We start from the raw sequence: 24,449 nt of genomic DNA on the forward strand, positions 1-24,449 counted from the left end.
GTACAGACAACAATGGACGCCACACAGTTGAAAGAATGGATGCTGAATTTGTTGTTTATTGTAAACAACTCGTTTCCCGTATCGTTTTAAATTAACTTTATAGTATCGCGGCGACTTTCCGTAAGTGCAAAACATTTCCACCGTGTCATTGTTAGAAAAGCACGCTATCCAATGTTCTCCAGCCTCTCCAGCTGCTTCATTATTGAATATAAAGCAAAATTTGGACCTTTTTGGCCGATCTGGGAGTCTGTTTACTGGGAAGCATCCTAAATAGTAGGGTCGCGTTCTTTTGTCGCAAGTTAAAAGAGCGTTTATTTGCGAAGTGTTCATAATTTAGTCTCAGGTAACGAGACTTTTTGTAATTCGGCGCTGTAGAAAACACCCAGAATTTGCTCCCCCTTTAAATCCGCTACGCGATAGACGGGCGGTGACCTGGGTATGACGTCAACAACTCGAAATATTTCGTCAGTAAAGGTGCCTCCCGAGCTGGTTTTTCTAAATACTCTACTAGCTATAGAAAGACGCACGTGATCGCCAACTTTAAGCCTCGGTGCGTATCGATTAATTCCGTTTGATTTCCCGTACAGTTTATTCCAAATGATTGATTCGTTATCTATATTAACATGAACCGGTGCAATTCCAGTAGTTGAATGAACCCGTTCATTATAAGCTTTAGTAATTAAAGGTAAATATTTAACGTAATTTTTATTCCCCGTGGCCGTAATAACCCGGGCAATTTGTTCCTTAATTGTTCTAATAAAGCGTTCCGCTAAACTAGCCTTATGCTGACTCCTGGCAAAATGTATTTGCACATTGTTTCGTTTCAAGAAGGAGGCAAAGTTGCGCGAACTAAATTCCCCACCGTAGTCCGTGTATATTTTTAAAGGGATCCTCTCTCGAAATATTTTTTTAAAAGCTTCGATAACCTCGCCAGATGTTTTGTTTCTAAGAGGTACTGTCCATCCGTAGCGGCTTAAGACGTCAATGACGCACAAAACATAGCGAACATTTTTATTAAAACGTTTTAATTTCGGTAGATCCAACAAATCAGCTTGAAAAACGTCATCGATAGTTGAGGCGTACACTTGGTTAGTTTTGAATCGGAAACGTCGAAATCGATGTTTCGTATAGGCAGGTTGTTTCTCGAGAAAGGCGATTAATTTTGCTTTTGGCACGTCCGGTAAGGCCTTTTGTAATCTGGCTAGCGACCCATAGGCGGCCGGATTTGCCATGTCGTAATAAATTTTTCTAATTTTAGCATCCATGTCTTGACAAGTATAAATAACGACTAAATGGTTTCCCAATAAACAACTTTATTTAATACACGCAAAGGTATTTTATAAAAACAATATCAGTTAAACAAATACGATATATCAATACATTTATCTTAATAGCCATAAATCAAAGCATTCTTTAAATCGGCAAAACTGTTGACAAAATAAGCGTAAATATCCTCTTGGTCCTCGATCCATCCATGGTCGGTCTCAAATTGATGCAAAATTTTCTCACGATCCAGTTGAGGCAGCGCTTCGTGCAAATTACGCTCGACTCGATCGCTGAAATTTGTGTCAAATTCCGAGCAGCTTTGAGAGTGGCATATTTGTTTTCGGCACTCGACGTTGGCGCAAGTGGAAGTGACGTCAAACAAGGTGGTAGTGAGCTCGTTTAAAATTAATTCGCGCATGCGACAGACAGCTATCCCTTTAGCCTTGAGATCCTCGTCAATCAACGGCTTTAAGTCGATCAACGTCTGCCATCCTGTTTTGTTCAGGCTAAATCCTTCGCTGGTGCTAAAGTTGAGGAAATAACGACTGCCGCTGCCTCGTTCATAGTATCGAAGATCGATTAGACGTTCATCTTTCGAGTTGACGAAGCATTCCAGCTTGATGCGCTCTTTGACGGGCAACCAAATATGATAGCGAGGTATTTTTCCGTCAAAAAAGGACGTGAGTTCATTTTGAAACCGAAACAAAGCGTACCAGGCGTTAGGTTTTAATATAGTTTTTGTACGCGTATCCGATCTTTGAATTAATATTTTAGGTTCAATAGATTCAATGACGCAAATATCGAGCTTTGGCGTGACGGTGTGTACTTGGTGCATCTTGGCTCGCGACTGATATTGTATTTATAAAGTTTTAGTCTTTTATACGTTGGGGTGATTATAAATAATTTCTCTGTTTTTAGATATTATTAATTGGTTGTTTGGAAATTCGGCCATGACAATGCACGTGACGTTTTCGGTTAGCGGAGAGCTAAATCTTAACGATAATCGCAAGTTACCAGTCTGGGGCATGGAATTTAGACCTAACGAAGCGAGATGCTCTCTACTCAAATCAAAAACAACGACAAAAAAGCCCTTCTTATATAAATCGTAAGAAATAATATTTCCTCGGTCAAGACCTAATATCTCGAGACCCTCGAATAAAGAATTGTAACATCTAACGTACTGGTCGTCGTCAAAATTGGGCGTAAAGGGGATATCGGGATAATTTTGCGAATTTAAAGAGAATTGCATGAAATCGAGTTTGAAGTGTTGGAGATCCAGGGGGTTGGAAGTTGCTTCCCCTACAAATTTTTTATTAGTAACGAAAGCCACGACAGTTCGCGAGGGTAATTGCCCCGTAAACAAGCTGTCCCTAATAAAATCTTGCGTTCCGGTGGTTATTAAGAAATTTTTCATAACAATAGAGTTTACTTCGTAGCGAGCGTTTATTCCCGAGTTTAACATCTGAGCGTGCGCTAGTTGCAGTTCGGGATTAACCTCAATTTCGCGCGTAAACAAGGTGCATTCCGTTAAATCAATCTTATACTTTTTGCCCTGCTCATTGTGAATAATAGCGAAATCCGCGGAGCTTCGATGAAGTCTAATTCGCACCTCGATATTATCTAGTAAGAATTTGGGCGTTTTGAACATATCCAAAAATAATTCGCCAATTACATCGCACGTCTTTGATTGGGCCACGCGTTTAGCGCGACGACCAATACCATTATCTTCTTTGTTAATATTGGCGTTATCTAAAGCCGTCGCCGGATCAATAATGGTATCCAAATAATATAACATAGAAGTTAACCAGGAATTGGCCGCCGTTTGTCCATAATTTAAAAGTATTTTAAAATAGGCCATGTATGGGTACATATTATTTGGTTGCTGGACAGCGACGCCATTGAGAAATAATTCTACTTGACAAAATAGCGAGGCAATTATTAAATTTGTCACCGAGACTTTCTTTTCCGCATCTGGAACGACCGTGCCGTCCTCGTGCAAAACGCGAAATTTTACTCTCAAAAGAGTTTTAGTCAAATCATGATAATTGTTAGAGGGAGGAATGATAAATTCTACATATTTAGCATTAGTTAGTGGGGCAATGGGATAATGAGCAGTCGTTTTAGTCCCCACAATATTATTATTCACCACTGGCTTTTCAAATACTTCAAAGTCGGAAAGAACACTTTCGTAGGTCGACATGATTAGTCTAGAAAATCGCGTTTAGTGCGTCGCTTAACACGTTTGCTCCGGCTTGTTTTAGCAGTCCTCTTTCGTTTTCGGCCCGTCCCGCTTTGAGTGTTGACGAACCGGTCCACGCCTTTATGTAGTAGGGAATTTATAGATTGTTTGACATTTCTTTTAATCGATTCTCGAGGTGATATTCCGGGGTTTTGGGCATCGCTAATTACTCTACTCGTTAACCCAACAGCTTCGGACGCTAAAGTACTAATGGCCGGCCTAATAAAGGGTGTAATTTTGCGCAATAAAGAATTAAAGATACCGCCAACACTAAAACGACCTCCGGATTGGAAAACGTTTGCGTGTAAAGCCGGAAGGGAGGATCCTCTTTGGAAATACAGAGTGTATCTATTAGGTACCATTGCTTCTGGGCTATTGACGTCGACGCCTAAAAAACAGTTTAATATATACTTTGCCCAAATTAAACGGAATATTTTCCCCGTAATCGGATTTCAATTCAATTTCAATTTCTTGTATATCGCTGGTTGAAATTGGATAAAAGTCGATATTATTAAATATTTCCTGGTTCTCCTCGTCTAGCAGCGAAAAAGCCGGCATTTTTATGAAACGTAGCAGAGGAGCTTGACCACCACCCACTACTTGTTGACGGATAATATTGGTATAAACAAACATGGCATCGACGCCTCTCATGATATCAGCGGGATACTCCGAAGTCTCGTTATTGATATACCGATCCAACTGATTACTACTAAAACCTAGCAATCGTCCCAGTCCTCGGCCGGGTGTTGTTTTGGGCAACAAAATGGAAACCGTATCGTTCAGTTTTGAAACCGTCACGGTTCCGTCTACATTCTGCGTAAATTTTAGACTTTTCCTATGCGCCGGGGACATAGCTTCGCTCATAGCACTTAAAACATCGCTAATATGATAATAAACCCCGGGAGGAATTTCACATGCAAAATTGTCAACTCGTTTGCCTTGAGGGTTATCCTGTTGATATCCGGGTAGGGACGGCTGGTCAGCCATATTTGGGTCTTCTGGAAATCTATCCACATCGTATTCGCTAGTCCAAAAATTATTATCCGCTGTCAGGGTCATTATTCTTAATCGAGGATTTACCAGAGCCACTCCCGAATGACTGTGTTGAAAAAATTCTCCCTCTTCGGGAATGTTAAATAACTTGGCCATTGGTCCAGCTACCGAGACGCGAACACCTGGCTCTATTTCGATACGAACATAAAATCTATCTTCCAGAGCATTTTTGAGAATGTACATTTTAAAATACTGGCGAGGCATATATTCTTGAACCCCCAATAACTGGTTTATGATTTTTAAATGTAAAGAGAAGGGAATTACGGCCCCGCTTGCCGTAAAATCGCAAATATAATCGCCCGCGGGTATTTTGATTTTTGCGACACTAGTCTTAGTAAATAGATGCATTAGTGAGTCATGAACGCGATAATTTACAAATGTGTCATTAGTTGTTTTGAAATGCGTAAAATTACGCTCTAAAGGTTTAGTGGATAGAAACGTCCCACCAACGTATTCAGCTTCTAAATTTAATATATCACGCAATTCCTTTGGGAAGAGCATTTCAATTTTTGCCGGACAATGGATTCTAAAATAATGCTCCGCTCCTTGCTTAATAACGCTAAATTCGGCCTGATGTAATCTTAAAGGGTCAAAATTGCGCGCAGTTATTTGGAGGTTTTCGGCAATTTCTTCATAAATCTTATAATCATCTGTCGATCTAAACTCGCCTGACACTTTAAAAAAGAAATAAAGCCAGGGTTCTTCCCAGGGGGTATAGCGCTTTATGGTTCTATTGACTCGATATTCTATGTATGCATTGTCTTTGTCTATAGTATATTCTTCTAACGTCATGCTCAAGGGTCCTAGTTGGTGTTTTCCGGAGTAATATCTATCGGGGTCAGCGCCAAGCAATTTAGCTACTTGGGGAGAAAATTTAATTTCCACCCATTCTGGTGTTTTGAAATTATACACGATAGCATACCCCCAATTATCTACTGTGTGGTATGTTACTTGAATTTTTTTAAATACTAATTTTTCTAAAGTGTTGGCTACGGCTCGATAAAGCCCTTCGGCGTTTTTCTCTGGCGTTTTACTGGCTTTAAAAGTTTGAGGTAAGAACAATACTGTGTAATTGTCATAATCTTCAGGGTTAATAGGCTTAGGCTCTTCGGGAATAATTGGTTCAGGCTTTTTTTTCGGCGGATCAACCGGCTGCGGAAACAAGGGTTTTTCATCAACCGCTGGTGGGGAGGGGGTCGGTAATACGGGTAGCTCAAAAGTAGAGGATGTTGTAGAGTCTGGAGATTTTGAGAGATCAGGCTTGGATAGGTCGGGTTTTGATAGGTCGGGGTTCGGTAAGTCGGGGTTCGGTAAGTCGGGTTTTGGTAAGTCGGGGTTCGGTGAGTCAGGTTTTGAGGGGTCTGGAAATATATATATTTCCTCAACCTCCGTTGGCGAGGGGGTCGGCGTCAGTGGTTCGAAGGTAGAAGGTTTCGGGGCCTCTTGTTTTGATAGATCAGGTTTATATGGGTCCGGAGCTGGAATTTTGGGGGGATCCGGAGCTGGTATTTTAGGGGGATCCGGAGCTGGTATTTTAGGGGGATCCGGAGCTGGTATTTTAGGGGGATCCGGAACTGGTATTTTGGGGGGATCCGGAGCTGGTATTTTGGGGGGATCCGGAACTGGTATTTTGGGGGGATCCGGAGCTGGTATTTTGGGGGGATCCGGAGCTGGTATTTTGGGGGGATCCGGAGCTGGTATTTTAGGGGGATCCGGAGCTGGTATTTTGGGGGGATCCGGAACTGGTATTTTGGGGGGATCCGGAACTGGTATTTTGGGGGGATCCGGAGCTGGTATTTTGGGGGGATCCGGAGCTGGAAGCTTCGGTAGTTCAGGCTTGGGTGGCTGCGGTTTTGGCTTTGGCTTTGGCTTTGGTAACTCGGGCTTAGGTGGTTTGGGCTTTGGATAGTAGGGTTTCGGTAGGTCAGGTTTAGGGGGGTTTTGTTTTGGAAAAGTTATTTTGGGTGGAGGGGTTATTTTAGCTGACTGTGGTTGTACAAGTACTACGGGTTCAGTCGTAGCAATAGGTATCGGAAGAAAAGGCGTAGTTCGCGGTAAAATAGGTATAGATGGCGGTACAGGTTTATATTCCGGCTGGGGCTTTTTTCTTATTGGCGGAACCTCATGGCTTGTTTTACGTTTAATGGCGGCTTTGGGAATGTACTTGTAATCAAATTTTTTTTTAAAACTATCTCCAACATTATCAATTTCGATTTCCACGTAATTATTAGTGTAATTTAAACTTATATTTTTAGCATGCTTTGATACAGGATATTTGGATATATAAGGAACATCTTCGTAATTATTCTCTTTAAATTCAAATAGCGTGGTCAAGGGGGAATCAGCTGGTATTTTGAACCGTATGTTTTCCTCTCCTAAAACTTGCAGGTAAACGGGAAAGTTTGTATCTAACTGTTTTCCCAGGGCCCCGTCTTTATATTTATTCACTAATTTAAAAGATAATTTGCCTTTTAAATACGGATGACTGTTTACATCATCATTTAACAGCTCGACAAAATTTTGGGGCAGTTCGTACTCTTTGGTCTTGGTATAACGATTGACAGGTATCTCTATTTTTTGATATTCAACAGGCTCTCGAACAGCTGCATAGTTGCCATGGTTTGGGTCACTTACAACCTGAATTTCAAACTTGTTAAACTCTTCGCTTATATTCACCCAATGATTTGGAAATATGATTTCTGCCAGCCCAACTTCATAATCGCTAGTCAAGTTAAGAGGTTGATGCAAATAATTTTTAAAACTTGATTGGGTATTGTTTGGGTATATATCTAGACACGTATTAGACGCTAAAGTTAAAAAAAAGTCGTCATTCATGACTAACGCCTGTTTATCAACTAACCCCAACTTCTTAAACAAACCTTATTTATACATAAAAAAGATCGTCCATAGCTCGGTAGACTGGCCGGGATTTGAACTCTCCACCTTTTTGGGTATTACATTAGTAGACCCTGCCTTTAACCACTGAGCTATGGACGATCTTAAAATACACGCCGTTTATCTTCATCAAAAAACACTTTAAAAATTCTTAAACTTTTAAAGTCGTTACCCTTGAAATATCTACGTAGTTAGGTAATTGACCTTACCCGATTCCAATAAAAAAGACAACGCCCTGACTAGTTCGAGCCGGTTTCAACCTGTTTTTAAGCGGTTATTATATAAGACACGCGGCTTTAATAGTACGTTTCAGGGTGTGGCCAATAAAAAAATAAATTTCTTGAAAGCATTGCCTCTAAACCTCTTTTAATATTAAATTTGCCCTTCGTATTTTCGGATATAAGCTCCGTGTTTCGTAAAGAAAGTTATCAGTTGCTCAGCTATGCTCTTAAAAGTCCAGCTAACGATGTCTTGCTTTAACTCGTGCCGGTTTTGCTGGGTGAGTAAAGACCAAACTCAATTTTCCAACGGAAAAGGGACCAATTTCGATTTCTCTAGCTGTCTCTTCTCGGGCATCGCCTGAAAAGGGACCAATTTCGATTCATGGGCTAGATTTACGTAGCTTTTCAGTACAATCATTTGGTCGCACCGAAAAGCTGCGTAAATTTGTGTAAAGTCGCATTTTTTTGGCCCACCACTCAACATCGACCATAGTTCGTGACCAAATGCAGGAGATTAATGTCAAAAATCCAGAGAATTTGGTCACGGACTAAGAAACCAGGTGGAATAATGTTGAGGAAGTTCATGAATCGACCTTCATTGCAGCGTCATTTGCGTCCATACAACGGACTATTGCAATGAAGGAAAATCTAATTTAAGTTAAGTCCTGCTACTTCTTCCGCGGCAAGACTTAATTTGACGTGTTTTCCATTGGTCTCTTGAAAGTTGCGTAAAATTTGTGTAAAGTCGTCTCAGCCATCAGGATGCACGAGCAAAGCCTTTTGGTTGTGGTTCGATTTCATTCGCAATGTCGGGCTGACGCTGCAATGAAGGAGAAGTTCTGGCCCAAACAACCAGACCAGAACAAGAAGACCAGGCCTCGCAGTGGCTCGGATGTAACTTCCTTCGGGAGGTAAAGGGTCAACGAAGAATTTTATCGGCCCGTACAACCCGACAAGCCCTGCCAGCGCATAAGGTTCTGCGTACCCTGCACCAATTGGAGCACGTTCTTTTCAGTGAGGCCTTGACTTCGATGTCCTTCTCAAACTTAACAGCTGTTCGCTCGATCAACGTGGATACGATTCGGAGCCGAAATGCCCAAGATCTTCCTAAATCAAGCTGATAGCCGACGCCCCGCTGGAGTGAAGGCCGCGTTGATGTCGCGAAATTGTTAATAAAACGCGGCGCTAATTAAGATTTCAACTAAAATATCAAGTTTTGAAAATCAACATTACGCTAGAGACAAGAACAATTACCTTCAAAATTACGATTTAAAGAGTGGCTTTCATTAGCGGTAAAAGTGGCGGTAAATATTTTTGTTTTTTAATTTAGAATTCAGTATGTAACACATCCAGCAAGAAGTTCGTGTTTTTTTTTGTGTCTTCTCCGTGGCGATTACAAAGATGGTCGACCCGTTAAGATTTCGACCAAAATATTAAGTTTTGAAAATCAAAATGTCCCTTTGAACAAGATGCTTTTTACGTCAGAGATAAAAACAACTACCTTCAAAATTACGATTTAAAGAGTGGTTTTTATTAGCGGTAAAAGTGGCGGTGAATATTTCTGGTTTTAATTTAATCTTTGTTTATATTAATATTCTTGTTATTCTCTATTTATATTCTTGTTATTCTCTATTTATATTCTTGTTATTCTCTATTTTATTGTATATATTATTTGGTATTTGTTATTAAAAAATCTTTATTTATATATTTGTCTTTGTTTCTCAGACATACTTTAAAGGTTTATGGCGCGAAATTCAAACGAGAATCTTACAAAATAACTAGACCGGTTTATTTAAAGAACTACAGCCTCCGAGGGTTAAGCCGAGCTTGTTTTGGGGGGAAAAATGGGTAAAACCCCTCTAAAGAGTCATAGCATGGTGGAAGGTAGGGTTGATCAGGTAGGAGTTTAGCTTAATCTTTGGGTGGAAGTTTGGTGGATGGGGAGAGGGCAGCCATCTTGGGGTGGCGGCCATCTTGGATCCGTGGCTATCTGTATAGTCCCTACTACTTAATAGGATTTAAATTAAGGCGGGGTTTTGTCTTCGTAACAAGCCACGCTTCTGAATTCTGGGTAAAAGTGGAGGGAACGTAATAAAGGTTACTTGGTACTCATTAAATCAAAGTTAAGCTTAAATCCTCAAAATTTGCCCCTCTTTATCTTTAGAAATCCAATTATAATTTATTAATAAAATTAGATTTCGAAAATCTTAGAAAACTTTCAAAAGGGTTAGAATTTTTCGTCAGAATTTGCCTCTTCATCTTTAAAAATGTAAAACTTTCCCAATATTAATTTATTAAATAAATGTTAAAATTTTTTCAAGGAGTTTCACGTTTTCCCTTGCTTTTTCACAACATTATGAATAATATAATAGCTAAAAGAAAAAGAAAAAAACAGGAGATATAAAAGAAACAAAATAAAGGATAAATGGTGTAAACAGTCTTATCTTTAAAAGTACTTTCTTTCTACCATTTTTTATTTCTTACATACTCCTATAATATAACCCAGGAATACATACAGCTATATAATAGGAATCATCGTGTACCAATTTTCACGCAACGTAACTAGTCGGATTTTGTGGGAAGAGCTAGCTAGCTAGACTAATCATTATGTACGACGATTTTTACCTCGCGAATAATCAATCAATCTCGCCGCGCGTAGAACCTTTTCCTGACCTCGCGTTGCTACCAACCAACCAATGAAATCACAGTTAGAAAGACACCATCAGAATTACGACGATACGTGACGGATAGTATGTTCTCAAGCCCAACCCACAAAACGCGGTTAGAAATTAACGCGTGGGAGATATGGGGACGCGATAATTCCTAGTAGCCGTATGAATTCCATGTATAAAAGTATAAAACTTTCAAAAAGTAGGCTTAGGGAAGGAACATTGTTGTAAACTTATACGACTCTAGACTAGACTATACAAGACCATAGAGTATTTTGAAGCGAAAAACAAACAGATAAGCTATATTTATGTATAGTTTGGATGGATACATTTTCAACTATGAAAAAAAAAATATTTCAGATATTCCCGCCTCTATTTCCCGCGCAATATACTCATCACATGCTACTATCCAGACTACCCTAGGCCTGGAATCGGGCCTAACCACGTATCTTAAGAACCCTATACAGTTTAGGGTGGGAAAACTGGCTGGGCGTTATTCACGAGCAAGGTGATCAAAATATAGCTACCAAATTTTTGAAAGTAGGAACCAAAATGGGAAAACCACTGCTAAAACAAAATGGTATCTTTAATATATAAAAATGTCTTAAATTTCCACGTTTTTAAGTGTTAAGTGAAGTTAAGAACATTATACCACTCTTTTTTTTGCAAGTTTCAAAACCAAGTAGCGAGTTATTTTGGACTTTCTTTTACGGAAACAATTATTCTATAGATATCTCCGTTTGACTAACTACTAAATAAATGATAATAAATGCTTTTATTCTGAGGTTTTTGGAAAATAGAGCCATTTTAGAGTTGATTAAGGATCTTACAGGAAAATAGGGACTTTTAGGGACCTGATGTTAGCCCTGATAATGTGCTGAATCATGAAAATTGCATCTTCTCCTTGGTCCTCTTTTAAAAATTCCACGATTCAATTAAGACTTACTCGAAATTAGCGGGAAATTTAATCATTTGCGAGATTTATTTGCTGATAATATGATTTCGAAGGAACATACGCACTTTCATCAAGGTATCTACTATAGAAAATAATAATAATAATAATAATAAGTGACGGTAAAGGCTTGGAGCAAAGAAAAAATAGGAAAATAGGGCGAAAGAAAAAAAAAGATATCGTATTTTGCTGTATTTGGTATATCCATCCTAGCTCGAGGCCAAAAATGGCAACTGTTTGCTAAGTAATACCGCGACGGTTCGCTTAAGAGTTATTGCCCTCTCGGTACTTAATGGTTAAGTCTTATTTCCCAATGCTTCTCGTTCGGGAAATAAGGCCGACAAGTTGATCTCAATACAAAAGTACCGCGAAACCCAAAGAAAATCTTCTTACACCTATTATACTGTTACTACAGTACACTCTAAATGGAAGTTCGGTACTTTCTTGAAGTAGAATCATCCTAGCTGGGGGCCCCAATCCCTCCGGGGGTTCAAAATAAAGAGTTGGTCGATAAACCGGGCGCAATAATAAATATCAAAATATATTTATTTTTTTTTTTCCTTTACTCCAAGCCTCGGTTTTTGGTCATGTGGGAAAAAGTATCTATTTTTTATATAAGATTAACTCCATGGGGGTTTTATATATTTTTTATATATTTAATAATATTATTACGTTTTATAAGAAAAAAAGAACAATATCCTTTGGTTTGGAGTAAATGAAAGATATCATAAGAAACGAGGTATTTCATCTTAGCAGAGGCAAATAACGGAAGTTAAGGCAGTATGAAGAGCAACGACGTCCGTGATTTACGTTCTCTCCCTAAGCCAAGAAATAAACTATTTACCGCCCCCTTGTGGTATACTGGCGTATGAATACTAGCGCGAGTAGTAATCTCCAAGAACGAAAAATATAATTTCTAACGCGTTCCCAGAATATGTCTAAAGTTATATGACCCCCCCCCCTCCGCTCCAAAAAAGGCTGGAGAGAAACAGAGCGAGACTTGTGTACGTCGTAAACACATTCAGTGCGTAAGGTTTTCATTCAACACACTTCTATTATTTCTATTTGCTTTTGCTAAAGAATTTCCCCAATTTAACAAAATAAAATATCTCTGCACTTGAAAACTCTTCGTTAATTGGCTGACTAGTCAGTAAGCTAATTGGATTTTTAGACTTATCTTGTAAAACGGAAGAAGAGTGTTGTAGACTATACATTGGTTTCCCCTATCTCGAAAAGTGGGGGCAAGCTTTTAATTGGCTAGACAGGAAATAAAGTTTAATTAAAATTTAACAAGTTTTGCTTTGGAATTAATTATTTTGACAATTTAAATTAATGAGAGTTAAATCTAATTACTCTATGATAAAATAATTAAAAGCTAGTACGTGTAATTGGTTTCCTGAGAGACTAATTAAACTTTTAATATAAATTTAATTAACTTACTGTTATTATCTTAAAAACGGAAGACTTATCCATTCCAACGTTGTATTCTACTTTGCCTTACCCAATCTTTATAAGTATAAATATTTATATTTTAATCACGTGATAAACATTGTCCATGTTCCACGCGCAACATATGGTGAAGACAAGATATCTAGAGAAGAATAAAAAGGCGGGAAAACTCCCAGGACTGACATTAACCCAAATGGCGGGCTTTTCCAAGCGAATAGCGTCACGTGCTGCGAGTACAACTCTGATTAAAGCTTGGAGAGCTCTCTATCACGCCCTTAGATGTTACCAAGGCCCTAAATTGGTCAGTGGGCGTTGGGAATGCGAAAAGGGCGCGAATATTTCGAGAGTGTGCCCCAATTAAGGCAGGCGCCGTTGGTCAATGCTGTTGGCGCGCTTGCCGATCATTCGAATTCGGACAGCGATCGAGTGACCGCTGGTCATTACGCATTCCTATCGTTCTTTGCTTTTATCTCTCTGGGAATTCATGCGGGGATTGGGTGGAGTTTCCTCAATATCTAGGCGAGCTTTAACTAAAGAAATATATAATTGAACCGCAAACAATTCCACCGTATTGTAATCCAAAAGTGTTGTAGAAAACAATACAAACTGAGGAATAATACAATAATTATAATTTAAATGTTAGCGCAAAGAATTCCTGACTGTAAAATAGTCATTTTTAAATTTGTTTATAAAACACCTTTTGAAAGCCGAACTACAGGGGTAAAACTTATAATGTATTTCCTACGAGCCCCTGTAAAACTTTTACCCGCAATACACTGGTGTACCATCTTTTAAAAAATAAATCATATCTTACAAAATTGAGTTTCTTTGAATACCAATTTACTTTCAAAGTAGATTATACTGATTAACAATTTTGTAGACGTAAGCAAGCTAACCGGACAATTTTTATAGAAAATTTGATCTTTGTCTTTGTTGAAAGAAAAATCAGGAAAAACAACCCAGGGTAGATTTAAAATTCTGAAATACGGTTCCCGCCAAAGAAAAAAACGACAGCGATCGCCATTCTGAAAAATAAATCCTTTTCAATTTAAATCGAAGACTGGTTAAATCCCCCAGAGCTAAAATAAGTTCAAAGGATTGTTTTTTTGTTTTGTTTTTTTCTCCTTTGGAGACAATCTTAATTCTAAGAAAGAGGATTTATTTGGTCACTGTATATCGTTGTTTCGTTGAAACTTTTCTACTTTAAGCCTTGGATTTGTATTTAGGGTTAATCTTAGCTTTACTTGGCTCTTTGGTAGACCGTTTATAAATAACATGTTTGACAATATATTTTTCGACACTGGGATCTTCTACTTTGAGTGGATTAGGTCTTAGATTCTTTAAAACAAGAACGCCTTTGCTGTTTGACCTTTTGTTCTAGAGGGTTAGAGTCAACAATAAACTAGATATTCCCTACAGTAATTTATCGGAGTATCAAAAACTCCCACCGTTCTGGTATCCGGAATAAGTCTACGTCCCTAAATAGAACTTCAATTTTGTTTTGTCATATCTCAAACAAAAATTTAATATAAAAAACAACATAATGAGATTTATGTTAAGAGACAAGTCAACTAGACGCTTTTGTCCTAAATAATTTGAGACATTGTTATTATTAATGTTTTGCGAAGCTTCGTGACGGCTAACCTCGAACTTTGACATTTCCCCAAGAAAAACAAGGACTATAAAAATTCTTTTCCTTGAAAATTAGGATAGAAACCCTTATAGAGTAGAGAAAAACTAGGCCCTAGGTCCCTAGCTTTGTATTTTTACAAAAAAAATACAAACAGGGTGTTTCTGATAAGACTGGCATAAATTAAGGGGGATGTTCTTTGGGAAATCGATTTTGAGTCGAAAATGTAACTTCTATCTCCATTTTGCCCTAAGGGCCACTGTTTTCAAGTTAAGATTGGAGTATTTTACGGATGACCCCTTAAATTTAGACAATGATTTCAAATTTAACTAAGGGGTCATCCCTAAAACACTCAAATCTTAACGTGAAAACAATGTCCCTTGTGGCAAAATGGAGATAGAAATTACATTTTCGACTCAATATTGCCTAAAGAACATCCCATTAATTTACATCAGACTTATCAAAAACACCCTGTATATAATAACGATATGCACGAGCAAGGGGATCGTTAGGATTTTAGTATTTCAAGGCCATCCTAAATTTAATTTCAGAACTCTCTTAACTTGAACTAACTTGATTCATTTGAGCGTAAATTTTAATAATAATTTTTTCGGTTTTTGGGATCGATATCCAGTGTTGACGTAACCAGACCTTGATTTTCCAAAGAAGCAAAAAAAAAAATATATCCCAGAAGCATAATTAACAATCTCTCCCCCCCCCCTCTCGGCGAATTTTTCGCCTCAATAAGGGTCCAACCTAAGAGATATTCTCATTATTAATCATCAGAAAACCTAATTAAATCGCGATGTTAATTAATTTTAAGAAAGAGCTAGAGACCGCTTCAAAAAAGTATCTCATACGGTCATCATACGCATGCGCGAATGTTTCGCAACAAATTCATTCTGTTGGTGACAGTTTGTTGGACTTAATCTCGTCTCGTATAATGGGATCCCAAGCCGTATTCTGACAGGCAGATTCTAAGCTCGGTGGAAAGTACTTTTGACGCTGAATTCGTTCATCTTCAAACTATAAGCCCCGGACCCGGCCTTTTTTTCTCCCGTTACCATAGAAACCGGATGCGAGATAGATTGGTAAAAACTTTCTTTGAATGAAGTTGGGCGCAATTTCTAGGCTTAAATAGAAACTCCATCAAGTAGGGTGCTTAAAAAGACAATAGAGAGGGAAACGGACCAAAAACTCATTCCCCTAAACTACGCCCACTTCTGAGAGTATCAGGAGGAGTACGAGTATTTCAGTTTAACCATGGAGTCTGTATCTTAAGAGGAGTAGTAAACGAGCCAATCTTTAGCCCCCGCGAACCGATCAGAGTCTGTAACCTCGTAAGTCCCGTTCTCAACTCAATGGTCCAGTTTAGCATCTCCATGCCAGTCGCTCGAGAGACAATTGACCCAGTGGAAACCTAGCGCTTATCTCTCCTCTTACAATACATCCTCCATGGTTTAACGTTACTATAATGATAGACCGAGGCCATTAGTAACGTAATAACATTAAGTGAGACACTTAACCATAATGAAGGAGTGGGTTACAAGTAGAAGATGATTCCCTTCAACCCAACTTTGTTAAACAATTTTGTTGGCAATCAAAACTAGCGAAGCTTTCATAGAAATAATCAACCCCTGGGGGTGAGCTGTGGTGCCAAGAGGTATACAAATTTAGATGCTAGTAATATCATATAGTTTTACAGTTGCCCATCACCCCGTTTTTAAGGGAAATAAACCTTAATTTCTAAATATATATAGCGTTATTGCAAAGGTTAGTGTTAAACTTATGATTATTACGTTACATATGCTCAGTCTTGCTCTCTTCACTGCATACATAGACCTTTATTGGTTCAAGATAACTACGTGAAACTCTTTCTACCTAGAGACAAGATTGCTAAGATGATGGTAGCGAAAAAAAAAACTAAATTGAGATTGGATTCTTTCAACCATCTCTCCACGCACTCTTAAAATGGAGTTGCATTTTTTGAGAGAGATAGGGAAGGAGAAAGAAACATCTCGAGTCTTTCATCATCGCATCCCATTTCTTTAGAAAAAATCCTTATTAAGCCTTTTCCATTTTAAATCTTACCGTCTTAAAGTACTAAGCCTAAATCTTCAAATTATACTTTGATTCCGAACAAAATATTGTAAATATTGTCATTGAAAATGATTCAATTGAAAGTTAAATAGTTTTTGCGTCAAATTTGGTTGCTGTAAAGCCCTAATGGAAGAATATTCTGAGTGTCAATACGTTTTATGAGGTTTTAGATGCCTTTATACGCGCTGTAAACTAAGAGTGATATGAAGTATAAAGTTTCATTCAAGTCTCCGAGGAGATGAAAGATGTAAGGAGAAAAAAACACGTAGGGGAACTTTGGTATATGAAAAAGAATGTTTGTTCACGAACCAAAACCGAATTAAGGTTTAGACTAAAGAGGACTGTGGTGAAAGAGGTTTTGGGTTATTAGAAACTAAGATAAAATTCTATTCACTTTAACTACATGGACAAACGATAGTGCCTTGATTGCAATTTCATCTGGTGATTCTGGTCTCGCAGATAAGAGCCCCTATATAAATAAATGGGAGAACCGAGGGCCCGAACACTCACTTTGCAATGTTTATATATGTACAAGTCAGTCGTTGTTAACTGTAGGGAATTTTTAACAAGTGTCCCACCCGACGAGCTAGCTAAAGAGATTTATTTGCTTTTTTTCTGCATTTCATATATAAAATTTCTTCCTACACAATTTTCCATGATTTGGTAAATGTGATGTCAATACAGAGTTATAATGCCTGTCGTCTTTCATATTCTAATTTTGACAGATTATATTTTTTATACCTCAAGAAATTCTATTTTGACCAAGGCTTATTGAAAGGGGATTATAATTCAAAAAGATTGTAAAGGGATAAAGATCTCCATAGAAAATAAGGTAACATTACATCCAAATATAATCAAATTGGGGTACAATTTCGGTATGAGTGAATAAGGTCAAAAATCATTTTAGAGCAAAATCAAGCACACCATTCGATAGAGCGTAAAATTTAGATCTAAAATGGCCGCCGCATTTTTCAAATTTCCAAAAAAAAAAGGCTTATACCCCATAAGAATTGCCACCTTTACCAAAATATTGATGTTTCACTTAAGAGGCCGAATAGGTTAGGTTAGCTTAGGTTAGGTTAGGTTAGCTTAGGCTAGCTTAGGTTAGCTTGGGTTAGCTTAGGTTAGCTTAGGTTAGATTAGCTTAGGTTAGGTTAGCTTAGATTAGCTTAGGTTAGCTTACGTTAGCTTAGGTGAGCTTAGGTTAGCTTAGGTTAGGTTAGGTTAGGTTAGCTTAGGTTAGCTTAGGTTAGCTTAGGTTAGGTTAGCTTAGCTTAGGTTAGCTTAGCTTAGCTTAGCTTAGGTTTGGTTTGGTTTGGTTTGGTTTGGTTAGCTTTGGTTAGCTTTGGTTAGCTTAGGTTAGGTTAGGTTAGGTTGGAAAAGGTGGCAAATTATTGGCCCTCTGATGTTTTCCACACTGTTTTTGACCTTGTTCACATATACTGCAAAATTTTCTTTTTTTGGTTTTTTTTTTGGAAATTTGAAAAAAGCGGGGGTTGTTTTAGATCTAAATTTTACGCTCTATCGAATGGTTGCTTGATTTTGCTCTAATATTATTTTTGGCCTTATTCACTCATACCGAAATCCTACCCAAATCCACCTTATTCCCTATCGCCGGAAGTTAGGCCTATCTCGGGATTCGTGGGGAGCGAGTATCGGGAAAAAGCTCAAAAAAGTCGTCCGTCGTCTGCTACAAAGGCGTTTATTCGGGAAAGGCGTTTTTAAGCGGGTAAACGGTTTAAATATCAACTTTAATAGGTTTCTAACTAGTAATAATGACTAGATATAACTCAGGTAAGTAAAAATTATTAATAAACCTTAAGAATAAGTTATATTTTATAACTGACATACCGATTTTAGTCCGATTTGGATGTTTCAAATGTTTGAGCATGGTTTGAGGGTGATTAACTGATGTCAGCCTCAGGTTGTTGAAGCTTGTATTGTATAGAATAGTTCGAAAACGTAAACAGTAAAAGGTATATAATGATTTTAAAAATATTCAAAGGTATAGTAAATGAAAGTATCGTATGAATATTTCTGCTTTTAGTTTCGGAACGTTGAATCGCTTTCGGTGGGTGAAATATTTTGTTGTTATTTAGTTGCGGCATAGAATATGCGTCCTTGTTCAGTTTGAAAACGTAAACAGTAAAAGGTATATAATGATTTTAAAAATATTCAAAGGTATAGTGAATGAAAGTATCGTATGAATATTTCTGCTTTTAGGTTCGGAACGTTGAATCGCTTTCAGTGGGTGAAATATTTTGTTTAGTTTCGGCATAGTATATGCGTCCTTTTTTCAGAAGTATGTAAAATATATTAAGTTATATTTTGAAAATGTGTAAGCAAACATTGTATATTAACAAACTGTTGTTTTTGCTAATACAGGCAGTTTGTAGTCCATGTTATATATTCAAACGGTGCTCTTCGATATAGATAGTGTAGAAACTTATAAAGTTGTATAAAAGATGGTTCACATGTGTGCTGTTGCTGGTTGCAAAAGTAAAAGCTCAAAACCTACAGACAATATATCATTTCACGAGTTCCCTAAAAATGAACTGAGGAAAATTGAATGGGCGAATGTTGCTCAGATTGATATTGCACGCATTAAGAAGGGAACCGTTATATGTTCGTTGCATTTCAAGGAGGAGCAGTATAAAGAAAGAAAAGGCAAAAAGCGGTATTTGAAAAGCGATGCATTGCCTTCTGAATTTCCTTGGTCTCAAGATCCGCAATATGTTTTTGCTGTTCCTATCTTGAATGCAAATGAAGAATCTGATGCAGCTATTGAACCAAAAAGTTTGATCTCGTTAGTCACCGAGGGATTAACCATAGAAGAACTGAGCGCACGAAGCAACAGTGAGGCTGGAAACCACACTTTGGCTGAAAAAATGTCAGATCAGGAAGCAATATTGCAAACGCTGCATTACTTGAAAGAATATCATAGCTATCACACCAAGTGAGTTAAATCTGGAAAATGTTTCTGCTAACAAGGAATCTTTCGCTACAAACGTTGCGCACACCCGCACACATTGAACAAGCCAATTATACAACTAAGAACAACGTCACTGTTTGGAAACCTTTAAGTCTGGCTCGCCAGAACTTTTTGGGTTTAAGTCCTCTTTTATAGTCAAACCAGCGAGAGAATAGCGTTGAAATACATGTTAGCCTATGGGGCTCAGCGCTATTCTCTCGCTGGTTTGACTATAGTTCCCAGGGGAAAACACCCAGCTCTTTGGCCTTGAGGAATGGTGCTGCTGTCGCGGCGGGCGGGTAGGCATTCTGCTTAACAGTAGTTAGACCAGGGCTGGAAGCCTATGGTGGATCCCTTTAAAGTCAGTGAGAAATTACTATGGGGTAAATGATATATAAAAAATTCCAAGTAGCAGAAACTTAGTAATTGCTGGTTAGAACGATATTCGCCCCTAATATCGTATCATTTAATTTTTATTTGCTTCTAGCGAAACCATCCAACAACCTGAAACGGATGATCAAGACCAAACGGCGGTGAAAACTATACTTAAACAACGCCAAACAACACAAGCATTGGATAGTCCTGGGTCTTCGTTACCTAGCCAGTCACAAAATTCTGAAAATTTTGCAACAGCATCAGAGAGTGCAGGAACCTCTATTACACCACTATCATTATCATCTGTGTGCAGTCCAAGCAAAGAAGAATTGAAAGTTAAAAATTTAGACCTGCTTAAACAATTAGGACAAGAAAAATTCTCAATACTAAGATTTCTTAGCGCTGCCGACATCAAATATTATACAGGGTTTCCGTCCTATACCCATTTGTGGAGTTTTTATCAATTTTTGCTACCCGAAGCCAATGGACTAAAGTATGTTGGTAAACACCCAAATAATCCAGAAATTGGTGATGACGACGTAAACCTTTATGAGTCAGCGTTGCGAAAACCTGGTCGCCCCAGAAAACTAAGTCCACTCGAAGAATTTTTTATAGTACTTGTTCGTCTGAGGAAAAATTTACCCGAAAAAGTATTGGGGGACTTATATAATGTTTCTCAAGGTTATATATCCAAAATACTGAACACCTGGATTTTATTTTTGCCCAAGAAATTGCAATGTTTGCCCATTTGGCCCACAGCAAAGGAAGTAAACTTAAGAACTCCAGATGTTATAAAGAGACATTTTCCAAATTTGAGGGTTATTCTAGATTGTAGCGAATTTTACATCAACATGCCATCAGCGACTAACGCTCAACGCGAAACTTTTAGTTCGTACAAACATAGCAACACTGCTAAAGGTTTATTTGCCATTTCACCAGGCCCAAATGGACATATAACTTATTTTTCAAATATCTACGCTGGGCGAACCTCTGATAAGAAACTGGTCAACCATTGTCATTTAATTGACCAACTCGAAGAAGGGGATCTAGTAATGGCCGATAGGGGTTTTGATATCAGAAAGGAATTGGAAGCTAGAAAAATTAATCTAAGCATTCCAGACTATCTAGGTCATCGTGATCAGTTTACGGAAAAAGAGGTGAACAAAAGCAGGGATATTGCTAAGAATAGGATACATATTGAACGGGCTATAAGGAAGGTGAAAGAGTTTCAAATACTACAGGGTGTCATTCCTATTACATTGTCTCCTGTTCTTGATAAAATCTACATGATTTGTTGTCATTTATCAAATTTCTGCGGACCTTTAATCCGAGAATGAAGCCTATTTTTTTCAAATAAATTAATATTACGCAGTAGTGACTAGGTTTTTCCTTATTTATTCATCCCCCCTTTGTTACCAGATGCCAACTCTTCTGCAAAATATGGTAACAAATAATCATAATACGTGGTACAAAGTTTTGGGTACATCACAGAATTAATAAAGTTGTCGTTTCTCTTAACTATAGCATACTCTAGATCAGATGGTGGGACGTGTACAACAAAAAAACATTCTTCGACATTAGCAACTAGCAGTTGCCCCTGTATTTGGTAATAATAGTCGTGGGTTTCTTGTATTTCGTATAGATTTCGTTCTGCATTGAAAGTCAAGTAGAAATCTTTTTCTTGAGCTCTTTGAGCGATTGTCTTCTTCTTTTGGTACAGAGAGAATGGGCATTTTACCTCAACAAGGTAGATTTTGTCATCTTTTACAATAATTCGATCTGGGCTAGCACCTAGGAAGGGAATTTTGGGGTTAACAAGCAGCCCAACAGTTGAATGATCTTGAAGTTTAATTTTGGAGACGAACAGAGCGAAAGCAGCTTCTTCATATCTGATTCCGTGTCGAACTGAGGGGGTGGTGAAAAATTTCCTTTTTTGCACGAAAGTATTTACTCGATCCGTATTGTCTTTCATTTTTGAGAAACATCCAAAATTTGAGGCCGTTAGTCTGAGTGCGCGTTGTTTAAACCAGAATGGGTTATGACTTTGCAATCTCGTTTTTTCCTCTATCACTTTCGATTCTTTTAAATTTACGCTTATTATCTTTAAAACGTTAATTTCTTCATCGGTTAAGTTTAAATGTTCCGAGGGCAAACAATATTCCAAAGTATTCTCAATGGACTGCCAAAGTTTCGAGTATAAATCTGAAGTAACAGGGCATGTTACTCGCGGAAGAACTGGCACACAACCGTTACTTTCAATTGTATTGATAACAGGCAAGTTATCAATTTTTTTGAATAAATGAACAAGCTGCTGAATCTTCTCTTTGGTGACTGGTTGCGCCCAATCAGGCATTGGGTCATGTGTTTTAACGACACAACCGAGATCAGATTTCTGGGGCTTTTCTGGGTCATGTTTGACAAAGCGTATATCGCTAAATAGCAATGGTTCGTCAGTTTCAGGGCGTTTTACATGCCACATTTGTAGCTTGCTTGTGCAAGAGCCTTTAAGTATTGTATCGACTCCTAACCGCACCATATCTAGGACTTCGTAAAGAACTGCAGCTGTGTGTTTACACTGACCATTAATTCCCGCAGGACACGAGCATGTGGCCCATTTAATTTTGCAACTATCAGTCGTAAAACATAAATGTAATATGTAGTTAATTTTTCTCATAGATGGTTCACACACCGCTCTAATGAAAGATAAACTGTCTTGTTCATTTGTTTCTACACGAATGATGGCTCCCTCGCGAAAGAGACCCCATCCTTGATTTTGGTGTGATTTTGACTTAATGAAGTCATTTATTGAATTATCTGTCATATTTTTGAGAATGACTTTGTCGCACCAGCCTTCCTTGGGAGAAACCCTTCCTTGAAGGCGGATCAGTCCTTGTTCAGATAACGAAGGATTTATTCGAAGAACTTCCGTACAAGCCTCACACACGAAATCATCCATTCTCTCAGCATTCTCTTCGTCCAATCCAATGCACATAGGATGATACCATTCAGAGCACACGTCACATTGTATCATCATTTTCATTGGGTCATTTGCCGTTCGGCAAATGCAATACAAACGTTTATCGGAATCTGTATCTTTTGACTTTGACGTTGAAGGTCTTGGATTATCAAAGGCATCCTCTTCATTTTTTCTGGGAACTTTTTTTTTCCCTGTAGCCGTTTTATCTTTAGCTTTAGGCATTTTCAATATTGTGTCTAGGCCTAGAACCTAAAAGCAGAAATATTCATACGATACTTTCATTCACTATACCTTTGAATATTTTTAAAATCATTACATACCTTTTACTGTTTACGTTTTCAAACTAAACAAGGACGCATATACTATGCCGAAACTAAACAAAATATTTCACCCACTGAAAGCGATTCAACGTTCCGAACCTAAAAGCAGAAATATTCATACGATACTTTCATTCACTATACCTTTGAATATTTTTAAAATCATTATATACCTTTTACTGTTTACGTTTTCAAACTGAACAAGGACGCATATTCTATGCCGCAACTAAATAACAACAAAATATTTCACCCACCGAAAGCGATTCAACGTTCCGAAACTAAAAGCAGAAATATTCATACGATACTTTCATTTACTATACCTTTGAATATTTTTAAAATCATTATATACCTTTTACTGTTTACGTTTTCGAACTATTCTATACAATACAAGCTTCAACAACCTGAGGCTGACATCAGTTAATCACCCTCAAACCATGCTCAAACATTTGAAACATCCAAATCGGACTAAAATCGGTATGTCAGTTATAAAATATAACTTATTCTTAAGGTTTATTAATAATTTTTACTTACCTGAGTTATATCTAGTCATTATTACTAGTTAGAAACCTATTAAAGTTGATATTTAAACCGTTTACCCGCTTAAAAACGCCTTTCCCGAATAAACGCCTTTGTAGCAGACGACGGACGACTTTTTTGAGCTTTTTCCCGATACTCGCTCCCCACGAATCCCGAGATAGGCCTAACTTCCGGCGATAGGGAATAAGGTGGATTGGTTTTATCTGATTTTGCCAGAAGTTAAAAGCTATTTACTTCTGAATTTTACCACCAGAAAAGATTTCATTTTTTGTCGTTTCACGACTAATTTTAACAATTATAACGATAAATAAAATTTAAAATTATTAACAAGCGGTATTAATTACTTTAAAACCCTTTACCCTACTTTTACCACAACCCCGAAAATAAGCTGTTACTTACGTGAACCTGTAGAATTTTAATTGTAGAAAGTTATTACACCCAATTTATTTAACTTTGCGAAGAAATTTAACTAACACATTAACAAATAATAATTAATTTCGCTACACGACACTGAAAATCACGAAATTATAAACTCTTTTGGGGTATGGAACCTGATGGAATCGGACGCGAGCCGCTGACTTAATTTATTACCTCGAATTAGGCTTAACTCTTCATACTGAGTGCTTTAAAAGCGCGCGCTTGAATATGGCGGGAAAGGTTTAATTCTTCAAATTAATTTGATTCGGTTTGAACTACCTAAAAGGCGCGCTCGAAAATGGCGGGAAAATTGATAAAAGAAAAATATAAATTAATTATTTTTAATGTGTCTAAATGCATTTAAAACTTTAAATGTAACGA

At 37.8% G+C, this 24,449-nt stretch overlaps 3 protein-coding genes and 1 long non-coding RNA gene across 10 annotated transcripts in view; 2 read left to right on the forward strand and 2 right to left on the reverse strand.

Annotated features, from left to right (window-relative positions):
* LOC149673710 (uncharacterized) overlaps window positions 1–24,449 on the reverse strand; it is a 49,737-nt gene that overhangs the window by 21,691 nt on the left and 3,597 nt on the right. The gene's annotated exons all lie outside the window — the stretch shown is intronic.
* amon (prohormone processing protease amontillado) overlaps window positions 1–24,449 on the forward strand; it is a 43,143-nt gene that overhangs the window by 14,428 nt on the left and 4,266 nt on the right. The gene's annotated exons all lie outside the window — the stretch shown is intronic.
* On the forward strand, window positions 18,078–21,198 carry LOC149673713 (uncharacterized). Of its 3 annotated transcripts, XM_089839379.1 has the most exons (6): window positions 18,078–18,268; window positions 18,335–18,450; window positions 18,522–18,626; window positions 18,698–18,776; window positions 18,860–19,430; window positions 19,933–21,198. In XM_089839379.1, exons 5-6 carry the CDS (start codon window positions 18,940–18,942, stop codon window positions 21,155–21,157), a joined length of 1,716 nt encoding a protein of 571 aa, XP_089695505.1. In that variant the 5' UTR covers window positions 18,078–18,268; window positions 18,335–18,450; window positions 18,522–18,626; window positions 18,698–18,776; window positions 18,860–18,939; the 3' UTR covers window positions 21,158–21,198. The 3 variants fall into 3 exon arrangements, with proteins under 3 accessions (XP_089695505.1, XP_089695506.1, XP_089695507.1); XM_089839380.1 differs by having other exon boundaries at window positions 18,078–18,626; XM_089839381.1 differs by having other exon boundaries at window positions 18,335–18,776.
* On the reverse strand, window positions 21,200–23,847 carry LOC149673714 (uncharacterized). Of its 5 annotated transcripts, XM_089839374.1 has the most exons (5): window positions 23,646–23,847; window positions 23,464–23,579; window positions 23,288–23,392; window positions 23,118–23,216; window positions 21,200–23,046 (listed from the first exon to the last, which is right to left on the reverse strand). In XM_089839374.1, exon 5 carries the CDS (start codon window positions 23,017–23,019, stop codon window positions 21,211–21,213), a length of 1,809 nt encoding a protein of 602 aa, XP_089695500.1. In that variant the 5' UTR covers window positions 23,020–23,046; window positions 23,118–23,216; window positions 23,288–23,392; window positions 23,464–23,579; window positions 23,646–23,847; the 3' UTR covers window positions 21,200–21,210. The 5 variants fall into 5 exon arrangements, with proteins under 5 accessions (XP_089695500.1, XP_089695503.1, XP_089695502.1 ...); XM_089839377.1 differs by lacking the exon at window positions 23,118–23,216; XM_089839376.1 differs by having other exon boundaries at window positions 21,200–23,216.

The sequence above is a fragment of the Phalangium opilio genome, unplaced genomic scaffold, assembly GCF_054372755.1.
Source record: "Phalangium opilio isolate 3A_F unplaced genomic scaffold, DU_Popi_V2 ptg000048l_1, whole genome shotgun sequence".
Taxonomy (NCBI): domain Eukaryota; kingdom Metazoa; phylum Arthropoda; class Arachnida; order Opiliones; family Phalangiidae; genus Phalangium; species Phalangium opilio.